Consider the following 23,451-nt stretch of genomic DNA (forward strand, 5'->3'; position numbering starts at 1 on the left):
GGATCGAGATGAGACATAGTGAGGACAGACTATGACAATTCCTGTCGTTCCTGCTGAACATTCGTATTCTTATCTCCCCCTAACGACGGGAAGACTGTCTCATCAAAGTGACATCCGCAAATAGCGGTAAGAAGATAGCCTAGCAAAGGCATTAAGTGGCGGACGATAGTTGGAATCTCAAATCCAATATAGTTGCCCATTCATCTGTAAGGACCCATCATAGGGTGCTGTGGCTGCGCAATTGGCACATAAATTGCACACTCAAATATGCGTAAGTACGATACTTATACCGAGTCACTAGCTGTAACGCAGAGGTAGATTGAGTGGCGGTGGGTTGTAGACGAATTAGCATAGCTGCATGTGATATTGCATCACCCCAGGAGAATATAAGGAGATTGGTGCGCATTACCAATGTCCGGACTACCATCGTAGTCGTTTCCGCGAGACCAATTGGGTGTGTTTATGGGAATATAATGTCCAACATTAGTCCCAATACAATAACCATCGAAAGTCTTCGATGTAAACTTTCTAGCATTGTCAAGTCCAATTGACGGAAGATGATGATCCGGGGAGTGAGCCCGTTGTCATATGATATGTGCTAGAAGTGTAGCATAAGCAGCATTTACAGGTGGACAATGGCACAACACGTGACCAGCGTATTTGCGTGTCAACCAATATCATGAGATATTTAAACGTCTGCAAGTTGGTTGAATCAGTCCATAGAATCCCGATGGGTTCTATGTAAGAATAAAATGAGTATTTTCATATCATTTGCATAGGATGGTCTCAGTCCTAATTTCCCTAAGGAACGAGTTTTGTAAAATGAGCGAGAGACTTTAGAAGCAACCAATGAGAATTTTGGTTAGGCCTGATAGTCTGAAACGCTATTTGAAGCAAGTTGGTGATTGCAGCATCACTTGGGGCGCCATCACCATGATGGCCGCCATCCATGGCGTCATGGATAGGGACTTCACCAGCCCTAGGTTGGTAGTGGACTGAGGCGGTGCCTTAGGCAGCAGCGTCAGTCACACTTAGTACAGGAATCAACTTTTGATTCATGCTTCATTTCGCTCGAGAGAAAGGATGTCCATGTGAAGTCTTTAGTGGATGGATCATCGTATTATGACCAGGATGACCTATCATGTCGTGACAAAGCCAATATGTGTCTAAATCCAAGAGATCTTCTCTCATAACTTCATTGGATTAATAGCTCGAATACTGACATAGAGTCCACTAGAGAGACACATAAACTTCTCTAAGATGCGCCTTTGTTCGCAATCATTAGAGGTGTTGCAAAGGAACTCATTTCTGTTCTCTACATGCGTTTTCGCATGAAATCCGTTGGCTACTCATAGGTGCGATTTGCCCTAGGAACATAGAGAGTTTTTGCGACAGTAATCAATGTACCTTTTGTCAAGGGGAACTTGGGTTATTCCATGTCCTTGAATTAATACTGATGGCCCAGCCATCGTAGTCACAAAGTCATATGCTCAGAATCAAAATGGAGTCATAATGAAAAGAACTTGAAATTTTATTCATAAGCCAACAGAGTTACATCATTGTCTCTTTGACTAAAGAAAATCTAATCCAAAATGCTAGCTAATGCAAAACAATGGTAGTCGTCTAACTTCTTTTGGTAATTCCAAAATAAATGTGACCAGGTGAGTAGAGAGATGTCGGTGGAGCAAGCACTATGCCAAAAAGGCCTTCAGACGACAGAACTGTTCTGTCATCTGAACGAACAAAAATATGTCGTCTAGTACGGTGTCGTCTCTTGGGGGCATCAGACGACATAAAAAAATAAAAGTCTTGTGTTGTCTGATGAGTTTTGCATTTTGGGAACATTGTGATATGTATCTTTAAAAGCATTCAAACAACAGTTTTGTATTGTATGATAAACAAAACAACCACAGTCTTTTTTAAATACTATTGTGTGAAGCATATTTACAAGACTTATTTGTGTGGTCTGAATGCCCTTAAATAAGAAATATGAAGACTCGTATGTAGTGTCTTCTCTCATACAACAACAATTAAAGGTTGTGCAAATTTACTTTAAACGATAATTATATGTGGTCGTAAAGAGCATCAGAGTACAATTAAGTGTCGTTCTAGGGTAGGTTTGTATGACATTTAAGTGTTGTGTGAAAGGTTTTGAAATTATACATATGTGATGTTGGAAAATGGTTTAGACAATAGATATCATATTCTTTATGTTATGTCAGTCTCATTACGACGACAATTTACTGTCGTTTGAGATTATTTAGACGACAAATATTTGTGGTCTGAATATAAAAAAGACCACTAATAGTACGTGTTTTATATTGTCTGTGATCACGTCCAACCACACTTATTTGTTGTTGTTATACGCTTTTAATTGGTTTTTATATTGTTTTTGTGCAGCTGCAACCACACATTTTGGTGTGCTTTTGTTGTAGCTCGCAATTTGAGATAACACATATTAGTAGTCCCCTGTTACAATTGGTATGCATGCATTCTGGAATTTAAAATTGCCCATTCATAAAACCATAAAATCCACATCCAAAATCATTCATTGCAATTTCCATTAATTCACCATTGTCTCACGTACACAAACCTAATCATGAGTATCAGTACAAAACAGACCATATCTACTAATCTGGATCTGCAGACAAGTCCAAATGCTTAATGAAGGAACTAGCTAGCTGTATTGCTATACCAGTTTCACAATCTGATCATGAATGGAATCACCCAAATCATAGAAGTGGTCATAGAAAACGGAAGGTATTCTAGGGTGCGTGAGTATATATGCATAACCCTGCAAATAAACATTTGTTTGTTCTTTTAGCACATTTACTAGAAATTTTACCCGCGCTTTGCTGCCGAATTTGTTGTTGTGAACAACTTACTCCAAATTCATCTGACATTAAACCACATTGTCATCATAATGTTCAAAGCGAGCAAAACAATGCAGATAACATACTCTAAATTCATTTGACCTTAAACCCAAAAGCACTTTCATTTCATGGACAATTCCCAAACACACACTTACTACCTCTGTGGTACAAAACAATTAAATCCATCTAAACCAATCTGAACACTGAGTTTAGAGCATAACTAGACTTAAAAGAATTTTAGGACCTTCTGTGTTCCAATACACCCCAAAGGTTGAAATAAAGAGAGTGAAACACAACAGGTTTGCGAACTTGCTTCATCCCTTTAAGGCTTTAAGTTTATAAATCTGTAACTGTCTAAAAAAAAAGAGGTTCGATCACTTACCGGATGTAAGAATGTTGGGTTAATAGGTGCAATAACTATCTTAGAAGGCAACATCCTCACAGTGTAGAATAGAAGAATTGTCCCGGCAAGACTCAAAGCAACACTTACACCTTATGCTTAAACAAAAACCATGAACCATATCAATGAACAGATAGCAATTAACAAATCATATCTGCAACATATATAACTCTTCAAATGTATGCATCCATATAATCTCAACATATGGCCAACCCACACTACCTTCAACAATGAACTCGATAAACGCAAAACGGAGTACAACCTTAACCCACCCAAAATGCCAATTGTTCAAAACCAGTAATTTTGATCAGGCAATGAAAACTCTTCAAAACAAAACTAGATTACCTGCCCAGAAGTAATGAATATGATTTTTAGTGCTTCCTACTCATGAGTCACTTCATAATTCGGTTAAAAGTTATATTTGTATTGTTTTAATTGTTGTTTAGCTGATAAACAAACTACTGCTCTTACTAAACGATTTGACCATTAAATGGCGGAAACTTTTTCTGTCACGATTTAATCCAGAGACATAATAAAATGATAAGGGCATATTTGCTTATTAGTATAATCAAAATCCATAAATCCAGGGACTCAAAAACCGAAGGTTGCAAATTCTTACACATCATTCTTTATTGAGAATATTTTCTAATTTAAATTCATTGGAAGATCATTCCAAACAGTAATTAACAGTATGACAAGCAAGAAAGTTGACTCCAAAATGTTGTAACAATTTATAAACTAGAAGGGGCTAGATGATGCACACATACTTCAGCCATGTTGAAGACAGAAATCCACGGAACACAAAATAAAAGGAACATATAGAAGTGCTTACCCAACAGAACAGTAACTTGTGCTTAGATATAATCAACCACTAGTTCCAAAATTTCCCTTCAAAGAGTTATTAGGCTTACTGTCAATAATTATTCTTAAACCAATTAAAGGACACAATTTGGATATAATTATAATACAGATAGAAGAGATAACATAAACAATTCTTTTAAATTTCAAATGATAAATCAAACTAAAACAAATAAAGAGCGGTCTATAGGTTACTTGGATCTTGAAGACCACACTCCTACTAATTGATATCCGGCTGTATCCTTTGAAAGCAAGTTCAAATCTTCTATTGTGATTTTATTAATAATTCTTATTGGTTACATACTTTGTATTTTTTTTATTTCCCTGAGCAGCCATTACATATGCCGAAGTGTATAGTTAAGGACAGAGGTGCATGATTAACCTATTTTCATGAGAGGTATACGTGGATTTGCTTATGAAAGTAGAAGTATACTAATCTATTCAATAATATTGCATCCAAATTAACAGCTAGCTACCATGTGCTTTATAGCTTTTTAGGTGGACAAATCAGGTTACAAATGCGCTTTAGGGGGGGGGGGGTCTCGATAATGCAGCACCTAAACTGATTCAATCTCTCTTTTCTTTCTACCTTTAACTTTTGATTCATTCATTCATGAGTTGTACACAATAGCAAAACATCACAGATCCCACAAACCAAAACCAAAACCAGGAGCAATTACTTTATGAACCTAGGAAGCAAGCAAAATAAAGCAAAAAAAATTGAGGAATTAGAGCAGTGATTTGAAAATTGAATTGAAAAGTAGCAAGATTGAGAATTTACTTCCCATAATTGCATGATTTGTTACTCAAAGATAGCAATACAGTTCAATCTAAAGTAACTTGCAATTACTGTGAAACAGAGAAATGCACAGAAAAAACCTAATTACAGGTAGCTACCTTGGGTAATGGCTAGATCAGAGAGAGAACCAACTGTAGCCACTTGAAAGGTTGCAGCCGCCATTAGTAGAGAAACCCTCTTTTTCTGTCCAACAAATAACAACCATCACAAAACACATGACTGCAGGAAGTTAACGAAAGAAGAACCAATAACTATACCTCTTCATGGGTGGGGGTGGAGAGTAACCAGATAGTACATCCCACTGTTATGTATAACCCAATTAAATAAAATTAGCAGAAATGAAAGAACAAAAGCAAAAATAGCCAATCTGTTAACAATCCATAGAGTTGTTAAGAATGTAAGTGAATTTTGCAAGTTCATTATAGCTACAAAGATCTGTTAAAGAGCAGAAAGCTTAAGATATGAGTTGCTAATGATGTTATGCTCTCAACCGCATTTTTCTGTAAGCATTCTCACTCTTCTTAGTTTCTAACTTGCAACAACATCATTCTGCCTTGCTAATGATGTTATGAGATATGACTCATATGAGTCTACTTGAATAAAAATAAAAACATCCTCATCCTCCAGTAAAAGGAAATGAAGAATCCCAGAGTACTTGTAAATACTATGTTCTTACCAAGTGAACTGGGTTAGAGACCTTCCATTATGCAACTCCAGTGCGAATATAACTATTCCTACTCACATACATACCTGAGATGTGAAAAATAGAAAAGAATTAAAAAATTTATAGAAGGGGGTTCACATACTGAGAGAAGTATCAAGCATACCAGGTCCAGACACAGATGAAAATCAAAATAAGCAGAAAGAAAAAACTAGGCAAAAAATTAAGTTTACCATCAGTGCGAACCCTTGGTCTTAGAAGCCACATTTTTCTCATGAACTCTCATGTTTTGCTTGTAAAATCTTAATAGTTTTCAACCACTCCAGAAAGCTTAAGAAATGGGAACTTAATATTAATATCCAATGTTACATGCAACAAAATTTAACTGGAGCAAACAAAAGATGCCCTTCCCATGTCATATGGAGTCATTTGTGGCATGACAATGAATAACACCTCTCTATCATAGGCATTTATATATTCTTATATGCTAACTCTATGAAGGTGAATATATGCACTTGTTATCTTTGCTGTGAAAGACACGGTGATTATCATATTCCAATTCCCAGTGCCAATGATCCAGAATCGACATAATATTAATTCTCAAGCACTCTCCTAATGCTCCAAAATCAAGGAGAATGGGCTGGTCCCTAGTCTCCTTTCTCTTCTTCCCCGGAAGAATGGGCAAAACGACATCATCATCGTGGGGGAAAAAAAAATCCGCAGCATCGCGCGGTGGGGAGTTACTAGTTTAGACTTTAGACCATGTCTGGATTGCAATTGATTGACCCTTGTATATAATAACTTATTTAACCAAGGCCAAGTCATACATACAGATTTCAGACCTTAATAAGGACACACATGTAACTGCATAACACTTATTAATTGAAGCTAAATAATTAATCGAAAGGAGTAATTTCCAAAATATATACCTGAATCTATAGATTATTGGACCCTTTCTAGACTTCCTCTGGCCCAATACATATAATTACACACACATATCGATAGAAAGATAAGAGCTGACTAATTAAAGATGCAAAAAAGGCAACTAAAACTAACTTTTACAAGCACGTAGGAACTAATACAGTTCCTGCTTCCACTTTCTAGAAGCCTTGGCAAGAATGTGGCAACTTTCTAACTAGCCTCCACCAGAAAATTCTATATTATATGTAAAAGAAAGTTCAATATTTTATGTAAGAAAGAAAGAAGCAATAAATTTGAAAACAAATAGCAGATTGGAATCCAAGGACTTCTACAGGCCTAGGCAAGATATATGGTAACCTATTTATAAGTATGCTTAAATGAAATTAGTTGAAACAAATTTGTCTGTTATTTCTTAGATGTTTCTAGGTTGACCACAATCCGGTTGGATCTAGGGTCAAAACCCACCTAGATACTTAATAGTTGTAGTTCCAAGAATAACCGGTCTCTATTTTGTGGTAATGCATAAAAGCAAACAATAAAACAGAGAATAAAATAATCATGAGAACAAAACTGCAAGTAGAAATATGTTTACAGAGAATTGAGCTCTTTTTATATATAAAGAGAATTAAGCTCTTCCTGGTTATCACAAGAGCACTCTCCTAATGCTCCAAAATCAGGAATACATACTTGCAAAAATATAAAAAAGGAAATATGACACCCATGGCTTGGGGGGAAATCTTTTGTGAAATTTATACCTGTAAGAATGATCAAGATAAATTTAACACTTCCTTTAGTTCCTTCTAAGAGATTATTAAAATTTCCATGTCTTTTGTTCATTCCTTTTTCTAACATTTTAATAGCAACCACACATGAGATAAAAGATTAAGAATGCAAATGAGCATTGCAAGTTCACTATAGCCACAAATGTCTGTTAAAGAGCAGCTAATTAATACCTCAAAGAGAAACTCATTCGGCAAGTACTGGTGTAACAGTGCTGGATCAATAAATGCTTTTCTACTCATACTTTCAAATGATGCTGTAATATCACTACATTCACTCCATAAAGATTTGAACAACAAGAAATCATAAACATTCTACACAAAACTGTTGTACTGAAGGACGAATGTTGACATCACAATAGCAAACACAAGAACTTACCAAGCCACGGCCTTTTCGTCACATAGTGATGAACTGAGTTCAACCTCAAAGCCGCTTCAAGTTTAGATCGAACTTTGAAAGTAAAATCTGCAACAAATACCATTACTTGGTCAAATCAAACTTTCACTTCTTTTGTAGGAATCAAACTCTTCAAAGTCAAACTCCAAAAACTCGTATTCATTTCATTCCCACCATAACCAAATGAGTACCACATGAGTTCTAGCTCAAATTCGGTCCAAAACAATGATACATATCAATCTATATCTGACTATTAATCACTACCCAGAACGCAAAACCTCCAAGTTCATAAACTTTTCATTAAACTAACAAAAGGGTGTCAACAAAATTCAAAAACTCATAAGTTCAGCACAATTCCACAAAGCTCTTCCAATCCAAGAACCACGTCCAGGAGCCCAATTCAAAATCAAAGATCAAAGCTTTAAGAGATTACCAAGTTACCTGAAGCCATTGAAATGATGAGTGATTCTTCCTCGTCGAAGCTTTTTTCCTCTTCGGTTATCTAGAGAAAGCGGCATGAGAGAGAATTAGAACTCCAAAGATGCCGACTAAGAATCCCAAACTAAAACCCATTTTAGCTCCGATCTCCGGCCAGCTAGAGCTCCCCGGTATCAGACTTGCCGATGTCGTTTAGGATATGCGCCCCAATTGACTATTTTACAAATTCTTACCGAGCTTCCTTTAGCTTTTGTAGGTGAGGGATCTAGATATGAAGGATACCCCCAAAAGATATTCCCAAGCGGGTACTAAATCTACTTACGGGAACAGCAAGACGTGAGGCCTATCGAAACTATAAAATCGAAGACTGAATCCAATTGAAACCCTAAAATGGAAGACTGAATCAAATTAATTGAATCCAATGCAAAGGATTCTCGGGGTTGAAAGAGAGACTAGGTTTGAGTAAGTATTATCAAGTGTGAGAGATTGAGATGGCTGAGATTGAGATTGCTATTCTGTTGAGTCTTTGGTTGCTGAGAGAGAAGATAGAGTTCTAGATAGTTTTTTCAAGGGTTTGAGTTTTAGACCGTGATATTGGGTGTTCTGTGTTATGTCTAGACTTGAAACAATTAAAGTCAAACTCATCATATTCAGACAACACAATTGTGTCGTCTGAATATCACCCATTAACTAGTCAGCTACAGAGTTTGGGCACTTGAGAGGGAAAGACTTAAATTTCTTGGGGGGAATCTTAAAATTTTTGCTAGGGTTCAATGTAGAAAATCTTGGTATTTTACAACAACATATAACTGTTGTCTGAATCAGACCATCTTTTCAAAAAATTCAAAGTATGGTTTTTCTGTGTATTCAGACAACACATTTAAAAATTATGTCGTCTGAAAAACTCAGACGACATAAAACAATACTTATGTCTTCTGAAGTGTGTCGTCTGAAGGCCTTTTTGGCATAATGAAGGCTCGCTTAAGTACCACTAATCTCAGAACCTTCCTAGACATCACACTTACTTTGGGTGAGCCTACTTTGAAGAAAGACTTAAACCATTGGCATTTACTACAAAGTATATGGCAATTGCCTATTACATCCCTTGGAAAAATAAAGACTCAAACAGAATTGGCGATCTATTGATCCCAGCCAGATTTGTAGTCTTCAACCCTTCACTCTAGATCATCTTCTTGATATTCTTGTTCCACATCGTGAGCATCTCTTGCTTCACAATATGTTTTGTAGGCGGTGACAATTTCTTCACGAGCTCTACAAATGTGTGCCCAATGACAAGATACTCCACATAGAGAACATACATCTCTTTGCTCAGACTCCATTGGTTAAGGCGCTTTGAAAGCGTCATTTAGATGGCTCTTTCCGTGTTCACCTATTTCAGCGGTTACCTTCCCAAGTAGAGCGATTATAAAGACCAGAACGTCCAGAAGTATCCCTAAGATTAGGGTTTCGCTCTTGGCGCCCTCTCTTAGGGGCGCGGCTATAATTGGATTCCGGCTGTTCCCACGGATCTCGAATTATAGTTCTTCACAAGGATGTTGTCATGCTTTTCAGCGACATTTATAGCTCCAATGAGCTCATGAAACCTTGTGATTCGTTCTACAGTAACATCGATTCGATAGTTCTTAGCAACCATCAATGCAGAGATGAGGAAGGTAGAGAGAGAGTCTTCTCAATCAACATCGCATCTGTGATCTCTTTACCACAAAATTCCATTAAGGATTTAATGCGAAGTGCTTTCGAGTTGTAGTTAAGAACTGACTTGAAATCACAGAAGCAGAGGCTATGCCATCTCACTTCTAGGTTAGGAAGTAGGGAGTCACGGATGTTGCCAAATCTTTCTTCGAGTGAGACCCACAGCCTTCTGGGGTCTTCTTCATTCATACACTCGTACTAAAGCGAATCATCCATATGACGATTCATTAGGATGACGACTTTTGCCTTATTTGCCTCTAAGGCTGCTCTATTTGCTTCCAAAGCTTGAGCTTGCTCAACAGTTAGCACGTTCTGGCTAGGCTCGAGAATCGTATCCAGGATTCCATCGACCTTGAGATGCTGGCTGACATCACCAACCCACCTGTGATATCCAGAGCCAGTTGTTCCCAATAGAGCAAAGTCCAATTTGTTCAGGTTACTCATCTTGAAAGAGAACAAGAAATTAGGGTTAGTTTCGGAGCGTATAAAGGCTACCACGAAAACATATAAAATTTTTTAGCGTAGTTGCTCCCAAGAAATTGTGAATTTCTGAGCGTAGTCGCTTCTAATAAATTAGGAATTTCTGAGCGTAATCGCTTCCAAGAAATTCAATTCCAAGAGGTATTGGATTAGATCGAAATAATGACGTAAGTGGTCGATCATAAATTCTCTACAAACTCTAAGTTTGGAGATCTCAATAAGATCTAAGCTTGGAGTGAGCACGAACCCCCACAGTTCAGCTTAATTTGGTCTCCCCTATGATGAAGAAATGGGGAGAAATTGAATTAAAAAAGGGGAACGTTTAGTAAAAAATACCTTAAAATAGGTCGCCAGAAAATTTGGCTGGAAAAAGTCGCTTGAAAAGTCCCCGGAAGTCGTTGACCGGGCAGCTGACGTGGTAGTGCGGCGCTGACGTGGCAGAACGTGTTGACGCGGCAGTGCAGGGATGACGTGGACGTTGACGTCAGCAGGCCTCTGGGCTTACGTCAGTGGGCTGCGGCTAGGGCGGCCTCCTCCCTTTTTTTTTTTTTTTTCTTTTCTTCTCTTTTCTGCCGGTTTTCTGTAGAAGGTTCAGTCGGCCGGTTCACTCACTTTTAGGCCTGTTTTTGTGCTTTTTCTTCCTGTTGTTCCTGAATCGTCAGATTGAGAGGTATCTGTTGACAAAATTTGGTTGAAATTGGATGTCCGGAAGATGGTGAACTGGTGGAATTATTGCTGCGGGTTGTATAGAGCTTCCGGTGGCCGGTTCGGTAGGTTTCCAGCCGGTTCTGGACTCCTGGGATCGAGTGCTTCAAGGTGTGAGGTGGAGGCAGAAAAGGCTTCAAGGTTTTGTATTCGGATTCAAGGTTTTTAGCTTCTTGAATCAAAGTTTGGCTATTTGTTTCAGGGTTAGGACGTCGTGCTGATAACGTGTTTAAGAAAAACTGAATTGAGAGATAATTGAATCGTGCTTTCATTGATATTAGGGGTCTCTTTATATAGAAGATTACAAGTATAGAGATAGGGTTGTACATAGAAACATAATCATATATTGATTGGATATCTCCTGAGATTCTCCGAGAATATCTCTAATATAAACCCTATTTCAACTAGAGCAAGTAACCTCGAGTTTGGGGCAGACACATATTCTGAATTTACTTGAACATACTGTTTTCTTTGAGAAAAAAGAAAAAGAAAAAGGAAAGAAAAGAAGAAAAAAAAATCGTACTCGTCGAGCCGCAGTCCCTAGACCGACTCCTATTTGGTAACACTGGTGAATCGGCAACTCCTCTCGTGCTTCTGATTATCGCTGCTTTCTTCTTCTTCTTCCATCGCACCCAACTCTGCAAATTCTAGGGTTCAGCGTTAGAGCCTGGGAAGCTGGATTGGCACGGAGACCCACAGCAGCAGTCCCAGCACCATGGGACTTGCTCTTCCTCTTCTGCTTGGCCACCCCTCGATCCCCACCACAACCCTCATAACATTCCCCACCATCCTATTCCTCCTCACCAGCTCGACTACCATCCCCACCACCACGATCCCAACCACGCCACTGGCTTCGCCAATCCGGTGCCGTTTTCTGTACGCAAAAGGGCTTGGCAACACTCTAATCAAGGACTTCCTAGAGGTGTCTACCCTAACCGTTTCTCTCTTTTAATTTACTTTACTCTGTTTGAACTTGAACTATGAATTGGTTGTGGCTGACTGTAATACTGTAATGTACATTTCTAGCTGAATTTCATTTTTTTTTTTTTTTTTAGTCATGGAATCCGAAATGGCAGCTTATCTTTCATGTTCAATTCGAAGCTGAAAACTTGTTTTGCAATTAACTCGGTTGTTTTTGTGTTTCAGATAGCTTTGAAAACCCCAATCATGCTAAGCTTTATGTTGCACAAATTTCAAGAACAGCCACGGAGGACGTTGTGAGTCTTTGTTTCCCTGGACCTGTTAAAATGTGTTTAATGTTCATGTCCTGTGAGATGTCTCGATAGTGGCTTGTGATTTGGTATCATGCATGGCTCTTGTTACTGTTGATTCTGCGTAACAAGGTGCTGTTCTTTTTCAATGCCAGATTCGCTCCTTGTTTGGACAATTTGGGGACATAGTCGAGGTTGTAATGTTGAAGGATAAGCGGACTGGCTTCCAACAAGGTACCTCAATTGCCATTGGGAAAGGGGTAGTTGTTAATGTGCAAAGTTCCTCAACGTTATATTTTTGGGGTTCTTTTTTGAACAGATGTGGAATTATAAAAGATAAGCTGTTAATTTAGGTTTTTGTTTCTGTCTTTGCTGGTTTTCTCGTTCGTTTTGCACCAACTTGTGCAATGTTGATATGTCTGTTACTTTCTTCTCATAAAAATGTCCGGTAATTGTAGTGTGTAAGATCAAGTAAGAAAGCATAAACAGATTTACTGTTTCTCCTGCAGGAAATTGTTTCGTGAAGTATTCAACATTAGATGCAGCAGAGAGGGCTATCAGAGCTTTAAATAGTCAGCATTATTTTCCTGGGGTGAGCTAATCTTCTGCTAGATTGATTAATTGGTCCCAGATGATGTCATCATATTAATGTAATTAATGATTTCTGTTTGTTGCATTGGATTTTTCCAGGAGGCAAACCCTATCATAGTCAAATTTGCTGACGGGGAAAGGGAACGCCTTGGTAAGTTTCTAATGCTTTTGACTTTTGTTATATTGTTTTGGAGAAAAAAAAAACATTCCTTCTTTTATGCTAAAGAAAAGAAAAATTGTCTTTCTCACATATATTTGGACTTGAATAGTAATAATATTATGTGGATTAAGTTTATTGCATGGTTGATGGATATAGGGTGTATTCAGGACTAAAAGCACTTTTGCAGCACTCATAACATGCCTTTAGTATCTGATGCGTTTTGTTTTCCATGTTCGTTTGGTAGGGGTACAAGACAGATTGTATGTTTGTGGCATTAACCTGGAAGCTTCAAATAAAGACATTGAGGAAGTACGGCCTATATTTGTTCTGTTTTGAAATTTGTTATTCCCCAGCTTAGCTAAATAGTTTATATATGTATGTATCACATATATGTATCATGTGTGTGCATATTGCTCGTTTATGTTTATACAACTTTCTTATTGATACTACCTGCATGGAATGAACAATCGTAACCCAATTTTAGTTATATACTTTGTCAACTCGTTCAAGGGTTTCTGATTCATATGGTGCTGTCCATGGCAGATATTTTCACCTTATGGTCTTGTTGAAGATATCTACATTTTGAAGCACAATCGTGGTACGTCCAAATTGTTGATACCTCTATCCTTAATAGTTTGAGTTCCATGTTATACAATGAGCACAGTGAAGAAATCTACGTTTTAGGTGCTTATCATACTTGTATTAGTGTTGGATTTTCGACCTAAAGTTGTCTAGGATATTGTTTGGCCTCATAAATACTGGAATTTATTACCGTGCTTAAAAATTCATAGAATAGATGTATAGAGGTGGATGGGTATATCCAGTAGTATTATCTGTGTCAGCACATCAGTTGATGTCTCAAAATTTCAGCTGTTGCTATCCATTTACGAACAATGGCAGCTCTTGTTCTGTTTTATTGTTGCAGTGTATTTTGCAAAAACTAATGAATGATTCGTTATACCACATATTGCTAAGAGCATGTTTTTATTTTCTTAATTTGATTCATTACTTTGGTTTTTTGAAGGATGCGGGTTTGTTAAATTTTCCAGTGGAGATATGGCTGTGCAAGCAATCAAAGCTTTAAATGGAACCTTTATTATGAGAGTAATGCTTTTCAATTGTTTTCTAATCTTTACCAATTATCTCATTGTACTTGGAAGATATGTGCATTTGATTCCTTTTTCAATATTACTTCAGGGTTGTGCTCAGCCATTGATTGTTCGTTTTGCGGATCCTAAGAAACCAAGGGAAATAGATCGAAGGTTGTTGTCACTGTAACTCTGGTGGACGTGGTTTGTGTATATAAAGGGAGCTTCTAATGTGAGATCCCTATATTAGGAAAGAATCTAATGCTTGTATGGCCCATCATGAATTGTTATCCAATGACCCGAACCGTTTAGGTTATAGGCCCCATTTAAGTATAATCCTTACTAGATCATCAGCTGAACTAGGATATCTTTAGTCATCAAACTGTGATCAGATACTATAAATATTGTTGTTAAATACTGAAATTTTATGATGACAATCAAAATGGCTTAGCAATTTGTGATTTAGTTTTTTTTTTTTCCTTCCCATGTGTGTGTGTGTGTTCATATTTATTTACAAACTGGAACATACACCCAAACAAATATGAATTCATAAACAGGCTTACCTGATAGTTTAATTCAGTGGTTGGGCTGTTGTGGTGACCATATAAACCTGATTCCCTAGTAACCCCTTTACATATATGGTTTTAAAGTAATAGAAACCCTGGCTGAAAAAGGCATGCAGTATTGATTAGCTGATAAAGTTTTAGAGGGAGTATGGGTAGTTAATTCCAGAAAAGGAAAGTTTAAGTCTATAATTCTCTTCCTCTTTTCAGGGGTAATTATGTATTTAGCAGTGCACCTGGTGGTCCGTACTCTCACGAACCAGTTAGGTACATTTCTGTCTTAGAAGATGCTACCCTTCTTCTCATGATTTTCATCTCTATATTTGATTGTTCATCGCTTTACTTGCTGCAGGGTAGTATCTGATCATAGTGATTCCATTGGAGGACAAAATTTTCTAAATGCATCTTATCCTGTCCAACAAATTTCACAACCCCCTATTCCCTATTTGGCAAACCAGGAACCACAGGCTTCTACAGTGATGCAACCAACGTTTCCTCCATTAAGACCACCTTTACAGTTGTGCAGGATGCCTATACAACAAACACAGAATACACAAAGAAGTTCTCAGTCTTCTCAAGTAGCAGTCACGGAGATGCAGAAACAGCATCTGACACAATCATCTGGGCAAATTCTGGGGCAGCAACAGAGTTCTCAGGTTAGTAGCAACACTGATAAATAATTTCTTGAATTTCCAAATGGTTGATTGGAGTTGAGTACTTGCAGGGCAGTATCATGAACTTGTTTTGACAATTTGCCATGTGGCCACTGCTTGTGACACCCTTTGTTTGGATGAATTGTTTTTATAAGAATTTTGTGAAACGATAAACTATTAAGCATGTTTGAGGGAGTAATAAAGGTGGCTTTGGCAAACCTTAAAACCTTATAATAGCGAAGCTCTTAGTCATCGCTGAAACATTTGCATTGGTGGATAGAAAATTGCTATGGATGTATGCTTGACTGTTCAGTGCAGACTGTGTAACTAACAGTGATGTTGTCACTTTGTGACATGTATAATTTATTTTCTGCTGTGCTGTGATATTGGCGTCTGCGCCATTACGTTGTCATTGGATGCTTTCTGTGGTCTCCTGAAACTGTGAGCAAACACCAGACATTTTCTAGCAATTCTACTTCAGCTGCGCTGCCTTCAAGTCATGAGATAACTGCTCCTCTAGAGTGTGACTGGAGTGAACATACCTGCCCTGATGGATACAAGTATTATTATAATTGTGAAACTTGTGAGAGCAGAGTATGTTTCAGCCTTTGACCATCTTTCTCATATGTTATATTGGTTTTTTAGTACTTAGAAGATGTGATTAATGTCTCACATAAGAGGCAATCTGGCTATTTTTCTGATCTGCAGTGGGACAAACCTGAGGAGTTTGCTTCATTTGAGCAACAATTGCAGATGCAAACACAGCCGAATAATCCTTCTCATCATCTTCAATCCGTGTCATTGGTTCCTTCTACGCAAATAGTTTGTCAAAATCAGCAGGTACATAGTCAGACACATGCCTTCCATCAGATACTCCAACTTCAGAAACCATACTTGTCTGCATTGTTTGCCTCATTTCAGCATATTATGATTTTATAAGGTGTTGGTTAAGGTGTCTGGCATTGTTGATGGACTAGTTTGGTGCATTGCCTATTCTATGTGACAGTTCACTCTTTACAATATACTGTCATGTCAAATTAGGTATTAAGAAAATTTAGCTCAAGTATCTTCCCCATACGAAGTAGTAGCTGCACTACTATTGCCCAAGTAGAACTTGTATTTCACACTTAACTAGCTTTGAGTATAAAAATTCAATGGCATATCTTTGCTGTGAGCAGTTTTATTGATTGCATTTACTAATATTGTAGGAATGGAGAATGCCTGATTAGCACTTTTGGAAGAACCCTTGATAATGCAAAATGTAAATAGGGTCGATAAAGATGCTGTGATTTTGTATTACTCGCATGAAATTGTGAATTAAATGTGATTTTGTAGGAACTGAATCAAGTACAATTGCAGTCTGAAACAAGTCCTGTTGTTGGCCCAACATGTGTTTGACAGGTATGATAATATAATTTACACAGTACAAATTACTGAGGCAATCACCAAAATGCATCTGCTTGGAAGTGACATTTTTAGTACTTCACCATGTTTAGTCATTCTTGTTTTGTTTTGTTTTGTTTTGTATGCAGAGTGGTCAACATAACACACCTGTTCCTGTCCTTAGGGGAAGACTGAGCCATCAGTTGGCTGTTGTTCTAATTGCAAAATCCCGACATTATTGGTTCACTCCTGTCTTTTTACCCCTGAATTCTACTTCAATTGAAGAAAACTGAATGAGCTCGAATTCTGTACAACAAATGCTATTCTGCAGGGAGATGGTGCCTTTTCACTATATATTCTTATTGTGTCTTGTTTGGGTGTAGCTTAGAATAGTGGGTGAAGCTTTTAGAAACGCTTGCAATCTATAGAAAGGTGACCATGAATGCTTTGAGATGGCCTCCATCCAATCAACTTGTTCCTGTAAGTCAGTTATATAATAAGTAGAGATGTATTAACTGCAGTATGCTGATCGAAATAATTCAGTAGTCGGACAAAACTTTATTGACATGTTCTGATGGAGTTCATATTCTGATACTTCTGTGAAGCAATAACCGTGAATATGCAGCCATTTAACAACCAGAGTTGAATCTTCCCAAACCTTAATTTTGACTTCCATATGTCGTTGTTCATGCGTCAAACCTCTTTGTTTTTTTTCCGTTGGATTTTCTTTCGTTTGAGTGCTTCTTTCATGATGGCTCTGTCACTGGGTGAGGGTACACTAATGTAGACACCACATGAATCCAAGTATATATTCCCGCATGTCGACCAAAGGACCACATGCCCAATGTGAAGGCGGTGCAACTTTGTTGCTAGTTATGTGCGGCAGATTCTAATCTATATATTCTGAAATCCTAACCGTTGTTCAAGTTCAGTGAATCAAAGGGGATGAATTCAATTCAATGGCGTGAAAAAGAAAACAAAGCATTTACTAAAGAGGCTCTAAATGGGTCGGCAGATATTTTTCTTGTAGCATACGCAAGCATACATGTTTGAGATAGGGCATTGGATTTGCCACCCAATATCATAATAGCCTCGGAAAATCATGACTGAGCCCAGTACTTGGTAGTTGGTACTCTCTCTCATACAAACACAATGAAATGTGAAATGAATGCCATATTCTTTCTACCACAAAACAAAGATATACGACAAACGAGGGGTCAGAAGAACTAAGGAACCTATTTTTGTATATCTACCGTTCCAGTCTCTAATTCCTTACATAGCCAACCCCCACTCACTTCATTTTTCCACCTAAAATGAATGCCAGAAAGAAAAAAGGCTAGGATTTTATATAGAAATAAGAAACTAGCTATCCGGTATAGTAATAGTAATATTTGCATTGGATTAAAAAGACCATCCATATCAAGCTCAACAACAAAATTATATATACCAGTACCATCTGCATCTCTTAAACAAAGTCAGCAAGCTAAATTAGTACATTAATAAAGTAGCAATAATGTGATGCGAATATCTGATCATAATAATATACATTTCTATCTATCTACTACCCTTGCTTCAACATATTGGAGGGGACTATGTCTTGAAGAAGGCCATGGTCTGTCATCAAAGCTGAACCTCCTGCCGGGCTGCAAAACCACCTTTCGTTAAGAAAACTCCAGTTTGTACCATTTGGTGTCGAGAAACCCAAATTGCAGCCTTGATTATCCGCAAACGGCCGTAGTCCTTGTTGCTGTTGATACTGGGAGAATAGGGTTCTTGGCATGATAATGCTATTCGGTGCAGTAGTTGGAGGAGGAGGAGGAGGAGGAGGCAACATAAGAGGACTTAGAAGAGGACTGAGGTGAGTATGTTGGCCTTCATAGGTCGTCACAACGATGCCTGGATCGCTGACGCATCGCTCGACACGCTTCTTCACATTACATGAGGCACTGGTGCACCGAAAGTAGCTCCTAATTTAACAGATTCGACCAGTTCCAAATTAATTAGTAATTGATGAAATCTTGCTTGAATGTTCATTATAGCAATAAAGTTGCAGTGTGAAAGGGTTTAAAACTTTAAATATACCTTGGGAAAGGGCTGTTTTTGACGGCTTTTTGGCCGTACTTTCTCCATCTGTATCCATCTTCCAGATGATCAACCTCACTCTTTGTCATGAAAGCGAATCTCGGCTCTCTTAGTTTCTTCTCAGTTGTCTTCTTCCTCTTCTGATTCGCTTTCAACCTTTCATATCATCAATCCCCATCAATAAACTTAAACACAACAAATCACCAGGCAACCTTTTATTTCATGAGCTAGTTTCCTTTGTATACAAAATCCTAATTTTCATCAATTTTGGAATCAGTGCTCTAAAACCCATCTTTTTCTTGATCTGTAATAGTCAAATGCAAACTAAAAGCAAGAAAAGAACTAAAAACTCACCCTTTCTTGGGCTTTGGTTGGTCATGACCATTATCTTCTTCTTGTTGGTCTGCAGCAGCTTTATTATCAGTATGTGGTTCCTCGTTCACAGCTTCACTTGAGGCGGATGAAATCGATGAGGAGTTTGGTGTTGAAGGATTGAAAGAGTACTCTTTCGCCATATCAATGGAAGTAGTCGGCAGTACTTGTGGTGTAGTGATCTGTGGCAAATCAAAGAGGGAATTAGCAGGACAAAAGTCCTGGGTACCCAAAAGCTCCATAAACCCTAACGAGTCCTTCTGATCGCCTTGAGAGAAATCAAACATGCCTGGAAATGGGTAGCTATAATCAGCTGTAGTTTCTGAAAATGATGAGGATCTAGTATTGCCCTCCATCTTTATCAAATGATCCTTCTTCTCCATAGCTCACTCTCATCAAAGTCTAGAGAGAGAAAGTGGGTATATTTTTCTTAGAGAGAGTGAGTGAGAGAGAGAGAGAGAGAGAAGGATGGACTAGGGTAGGGTTGATCTGGTTTATAAGGTTTGAGAAAGACTGAGACTATGAGAGGGGAATGGGTTGGGCCTCGCTCAAAGATTGACCGGCAATTGCAGGTCAAGGGTTTTCTATGGTTGTACGGCGTGGACTGAATTGAATGCATGGTTCCGACAAAGTGGTCGACGCTTTCACACTGTGCAAATTTGACCGGTTTAATACTTCAAAAGGATATCTATGTATGAAATTTAGGTATTTCTACATTTTGGTGTACCAACTTTCATAACTATCAGAATGGTGTATCAAGTTTGCTCAAATCTTTCATTTTGGTGTACGCCGTTAAATTTTCTGTTATCTTTGCAAAAAAAAAAAAATTTATGTTATCTTTCCTTTAGTTTTGTCAGTTTTTTTTTTTTTTGTAAAGATAACGGAAATTTTAACGGCGTACACCAAAATGAAAGATTGGAGCATACTTGATACACTATTCTGATAGTTATGAAAGTTGGTACACTAAAATGTAGAAATGCCTACAGTTCATACACTATTTGTGATGTTTTATCTACTTCAAACGATTTAAAATGTGAACGGAGCTGCATGAGTGACGTCCTTCTTACGCCTTCAAAATAAACCCTACTGATGATAAAACTTGTAGTGAAGTTGAATTCTCCACGAGATATTCCTCTTCTTCTTCCATCTTCAATCCTCTTTTTTTTTTTTTAAACAAATAGAAGGTTAGAGGGAAATGACGATTACAAATTGTGTGTGACTGAAGGTAGCACGTACTCAAATCATCAAGAAGAAACAATCTGTGCAGTTTTTCGATTCAAACTACTGAATTTTACAAGGCAATCAGCAAATATATTTATATTCTCTACTACATGTGCAAAATCATCAAAGACCAAGATGATGGAAATCACAGTTGAAACTCTAGATCATCTTCATCATTTTCCATATTAATATAATTGGTACGCTTAGCATATTTTTTTTATAGGTCAAAGAGACCCATATTAATATAATTGGTACGCTTAGCATGATCAAGGGTCTTGTATCCTTGATCATGGAGTTATAATTAACTAATTTAGAACGATGGTGATGGTGTTAATTATGTATTACTTTTCTTAAAGATAAGATAGGCTAAGATAGTTTCTTTCACACTTCACTCCAAGGATATCGATTTGGTTTAAACTTGAGAGATATTCCCACTAAACATATATATATTAGACGCTCTAGGGTCTCTAATATGATAGGGAAGTGTACTTTACCATAGCATGATGCAAACCCATTTTCCTACTTTTTTTTAATCTCTGGAAATTCCATCGCATAGTCTCCATGATTTTTAATTTCTTACTGTAGTCCAAAATTCAGACATGGAAACTGTTATGTTGTAAATTGTTTGCTATCTGTCTCATATAATGAGCTAATTCAATAGTTTTAAACTCCAGAATTTTAATGCTTCGAATAAAGTTACATTCATTAAAAAAAAAATTAATACTTCAGAGTACTATAAACAACTTCTTTCATCTTTACACATCAGTGCGCAATCCAATGATTTTTTTTTTTTTGGTATCTCCCATAATATACCTCAATGGACAAGACAAGAAACTTTAGGTAGAGATCTATGATGAGGGTTCTTCTTTTAGTTTGGTTCAATGAATTGGAACGTAACCATTATATGCATGATAAGACGATCAAACACTTTCAACGTGTGAAATCATAAAAAATGTGGACCGCCATATATAATGGCCGGGTTTGCTTTTTTTATCTTGCACGCACCGAATGAATCAAAATCAAAATCTCTATAGAAAAGGGATCAAAAGCCTCAAGCCACAATCGTCTTTAAACTTGTCTTTTATCTTTTGCTGAAATTGTGTGCATGGCAAAGTAGGGCAAAGGTGACACACGTGTGGGTGTCCAACACACGTGCATGACACAATTTCCGTGTAACCCTAACTCACTTTTGCATGCGCCCGATCGATTTGTAATCATGTTGTTTCCCGGCCAACTTCCTTTCTGCTTGTTTGGCAAACGCAATCGAGCACTTGTTCTTTGACGAATATATTTTGGGTAAAAAGTTCATGGTCGATCATATTTTCTGGTTATTATTGTAGTGAATGCTATTCATCCCGATGAAAAAAGGAAACAAAATCATTGAAGCTACTCGATCTTTTTTATTTATCATTTCATTCTGATACAGTCAACCATTTTATAGGTATGGAGATCGAGCTGAGGTGCTTTATGTGAGCATGGTTTTTGCAAGAAACCATGATTGCAGTGCCCAATAAGCTATACTACACCATGTCCTAGCTCACACCTAGCTAACTTCTTACCATTTTCGATCCTTTTTCACATTTTTGTTTGTTTTTAGGTTAAACTCATGCAAATATCTTATGTGTTGTGTACTTGTGATACCATAGTAGCACAAGCACCCGAGTACAACTAGCTTGTTGCATAATTCAATCATGGGTGGTCGATCAATCGATCTTCCTTCAAAAGAAAGTTGCACTTGAATTTTTGCACAAGAATCTCGAAATTTAGACACTGCACTATCAACGTAGTAGCTAGACATCTTCCATTATAATCCTTTTCTACTTTTCTCACTTGAGTTTACTAATTTAGAATTAATGCTATCAACTTCCAATTTGGTAATGTGATTTTTGCCTCAATATATGAAAAAAACTATGTCCGCTTTTAGTGTAAATTCAGTGATCAAAGGAGCAAAAGAAGCCTGAACTTGAGCCAATATCAAACTCCATTAGTCCGCAGATATATTCCTCCGCTTTTTATCATCTCCACTATTACTAGCTTTATCGTTTCCCCTTTCAAAATCCTACGTCTCAAGTGTTTTTGTGGGTGATTTTCACTCTTCTTTCCTCTAAAATTACTATTCACACTTCCTTTTTGTTTAAATTAGAATAAACAAAAATGTGAATAGTAATTTAAAATAGAAAAGAGAGTGCGAATATCACATCACTTTTCATTTAGTCAAGTTTCGGTGATGCAACAAGAGATTGTTCCTCCTTTAGGTGGTTGTCTGTTCAATCCATGTGTGGATCCCCTATGTTTTCGTCTTCCTCTTCTTTGTTTGGTACTCTTGAAGGTAGAGGATGCTCTATGTGACAGAGATGATTTGAGGTTTGTTCTTCTTCGTTGTGTTTCTGGTTTCAAGATGTTTGGGTATTCTGAAATCGCCTTCGGAGCCACCCAAGCTGTGTTGTTCTTATCGGTTATTGCGGCTCAGTGCATCTTCCTCTGCGGCGGTGCGGACGAAGGTGCTGCGTCTTCATCCTCGTTGTTTCCCTGTTTGAGTGGTTACGAGTTTGAGCTCACCTGGTTTGGACCTTTGGAGTCTGTTTTGGTTTGGGTTTGTTTGTTCTTTTAGTCTATAATATGTGGCCCTTTGTTTGGGTCTAGTCTTGTATTAGATTTGTTCTTTTAATGAATTTATGTTGGGTGGTTCTAGTTAGACCTCCCCATTTTACTATTTCGACCTCCTCTTCAATATTTCTCCCTTAATCTTCCAGTTTTATCCCTTTTTTTTAATTTTATTCTTGTCGACCTCCACATCACTTCTTTGGGTTCTGGCTAGATCCTGCGATTACATCTGCTGCCTTATCTACATCCTTGTAGCCTATCGTTTAATTGTTTGGAGGAAGGGCATATATTCCAAGAAACCAAGTTTACATATTTATTTCATGCTTTGGGTATGAACTAGTTCAATGGGAGTATGATTTTTTTTTTTCGAAACTCAATTGCAATGGATTAATGACTAATTGTCTAAATGAAGGGAATTCCTCGAATTTGAATGGTGGCAGAGATAAAGAGAAAAATTTGGACTAGATCACAGACCTCAATAACAAGCTTGGTTCTTAGG

The 23,451-nt window shown here is 37.6% G+C and overlaps 2 protein-coding genes across 4 annotated transcripts; one reads left to right on the forward strand and one right to left on the reverse strand.

Moving 5' to 3' along the window:
- The first annotated feature begins 11,533 nt into the window (after positions 1-11,533).
- LOC112193139 (flowering time control protein FCA) lies at positions 11,534-17,240 on the forward strand. Of its 3 annotated transcripts, none has more exons than XM_024333178.2 (15): positions 11,534-11,946; positions 12,171-12,241; positions 12,391-12,469; positions 12,745-12,827; positions 12,926-12,977; positions 13,231-13,295; positions 13,530-13,584; positions 14,011-14,090; positions 14,184-14,248; positions 14,848-14,904; positions 15,095-15,293; positions 15,747-15,884; positions 15,999-16,130; positions 16,626-16,691; positions 16,823-17,240. In XM_024333178.2, exons 3-14 carry the CDS (start codon positions 12,436-12,438, stop codon positions 16,686-16,688), a joined length of 1,023 nt encoding a protein of 340 aa, XP_024188946.1. In that variant the 5' UTR covers positions 11,534-11,946; positions 12,171-12,241; positions 12,391-12,435; the 3' UTR covers positions 16,689-16,691; positions 16,823-17,240. The 3 variants fall into 3 exon arrangements, with proteins under 3 accessions (XP_024188946.1, XP_024188945.1, XP_024188944.1); XM_024333176.2 differs by having other exon boundaries at positions 11,535-11,946; positions 14,990-15,293; XM_024333177.2 differs by lacking the exon at positions 16,823-17,240 and having other exon boundaries at positions 14,990-15,293; positions 16,499-16,639.
- An 852-nt stretch (positions 17,241-18,092) lies between these two features.
- On the reverse strand, positions 18,093-19,610 carry LOC112192257 (WRKY transcription factor 23). Its single transcript, XM_024331912.2, has 3 exons — positions 19,110-19,610; positions 18,756-18,911; positions 18,093-18,640 (listed from the first exon to the last, which is right to left on the reverse strand). Exons 1-3 carry the CDS (start codon positions 19,508-19,510, stop codon positions 18,235-18,237), a joined length of 963 nt encoding a protein of 320 aa, XP_024187680.1. The 5' UTR covers positions 19,511-19,610; the 3' UTR covers positions 18,093-18,234.
- Positions 19,611-23,451: the final 3,841 nt, after the last annotated feature.

This window comes from Rosa chinensis, chromosome 3 (genome assembly GCF_002994745.2).
Source record: "Rosa chinensis cultivar Old Blush chromosome 3, RchiOBHm-V2, whole genome shotgun sequence".
In the NCBI taxonomy this organism is placed as follows: domain Eukaryota; kingdom Viridiplantae; phylum Streptophyta; class Magnoliopsida; order Rosales; family Rosaceae; genus Rosa; species Rosa chinensis.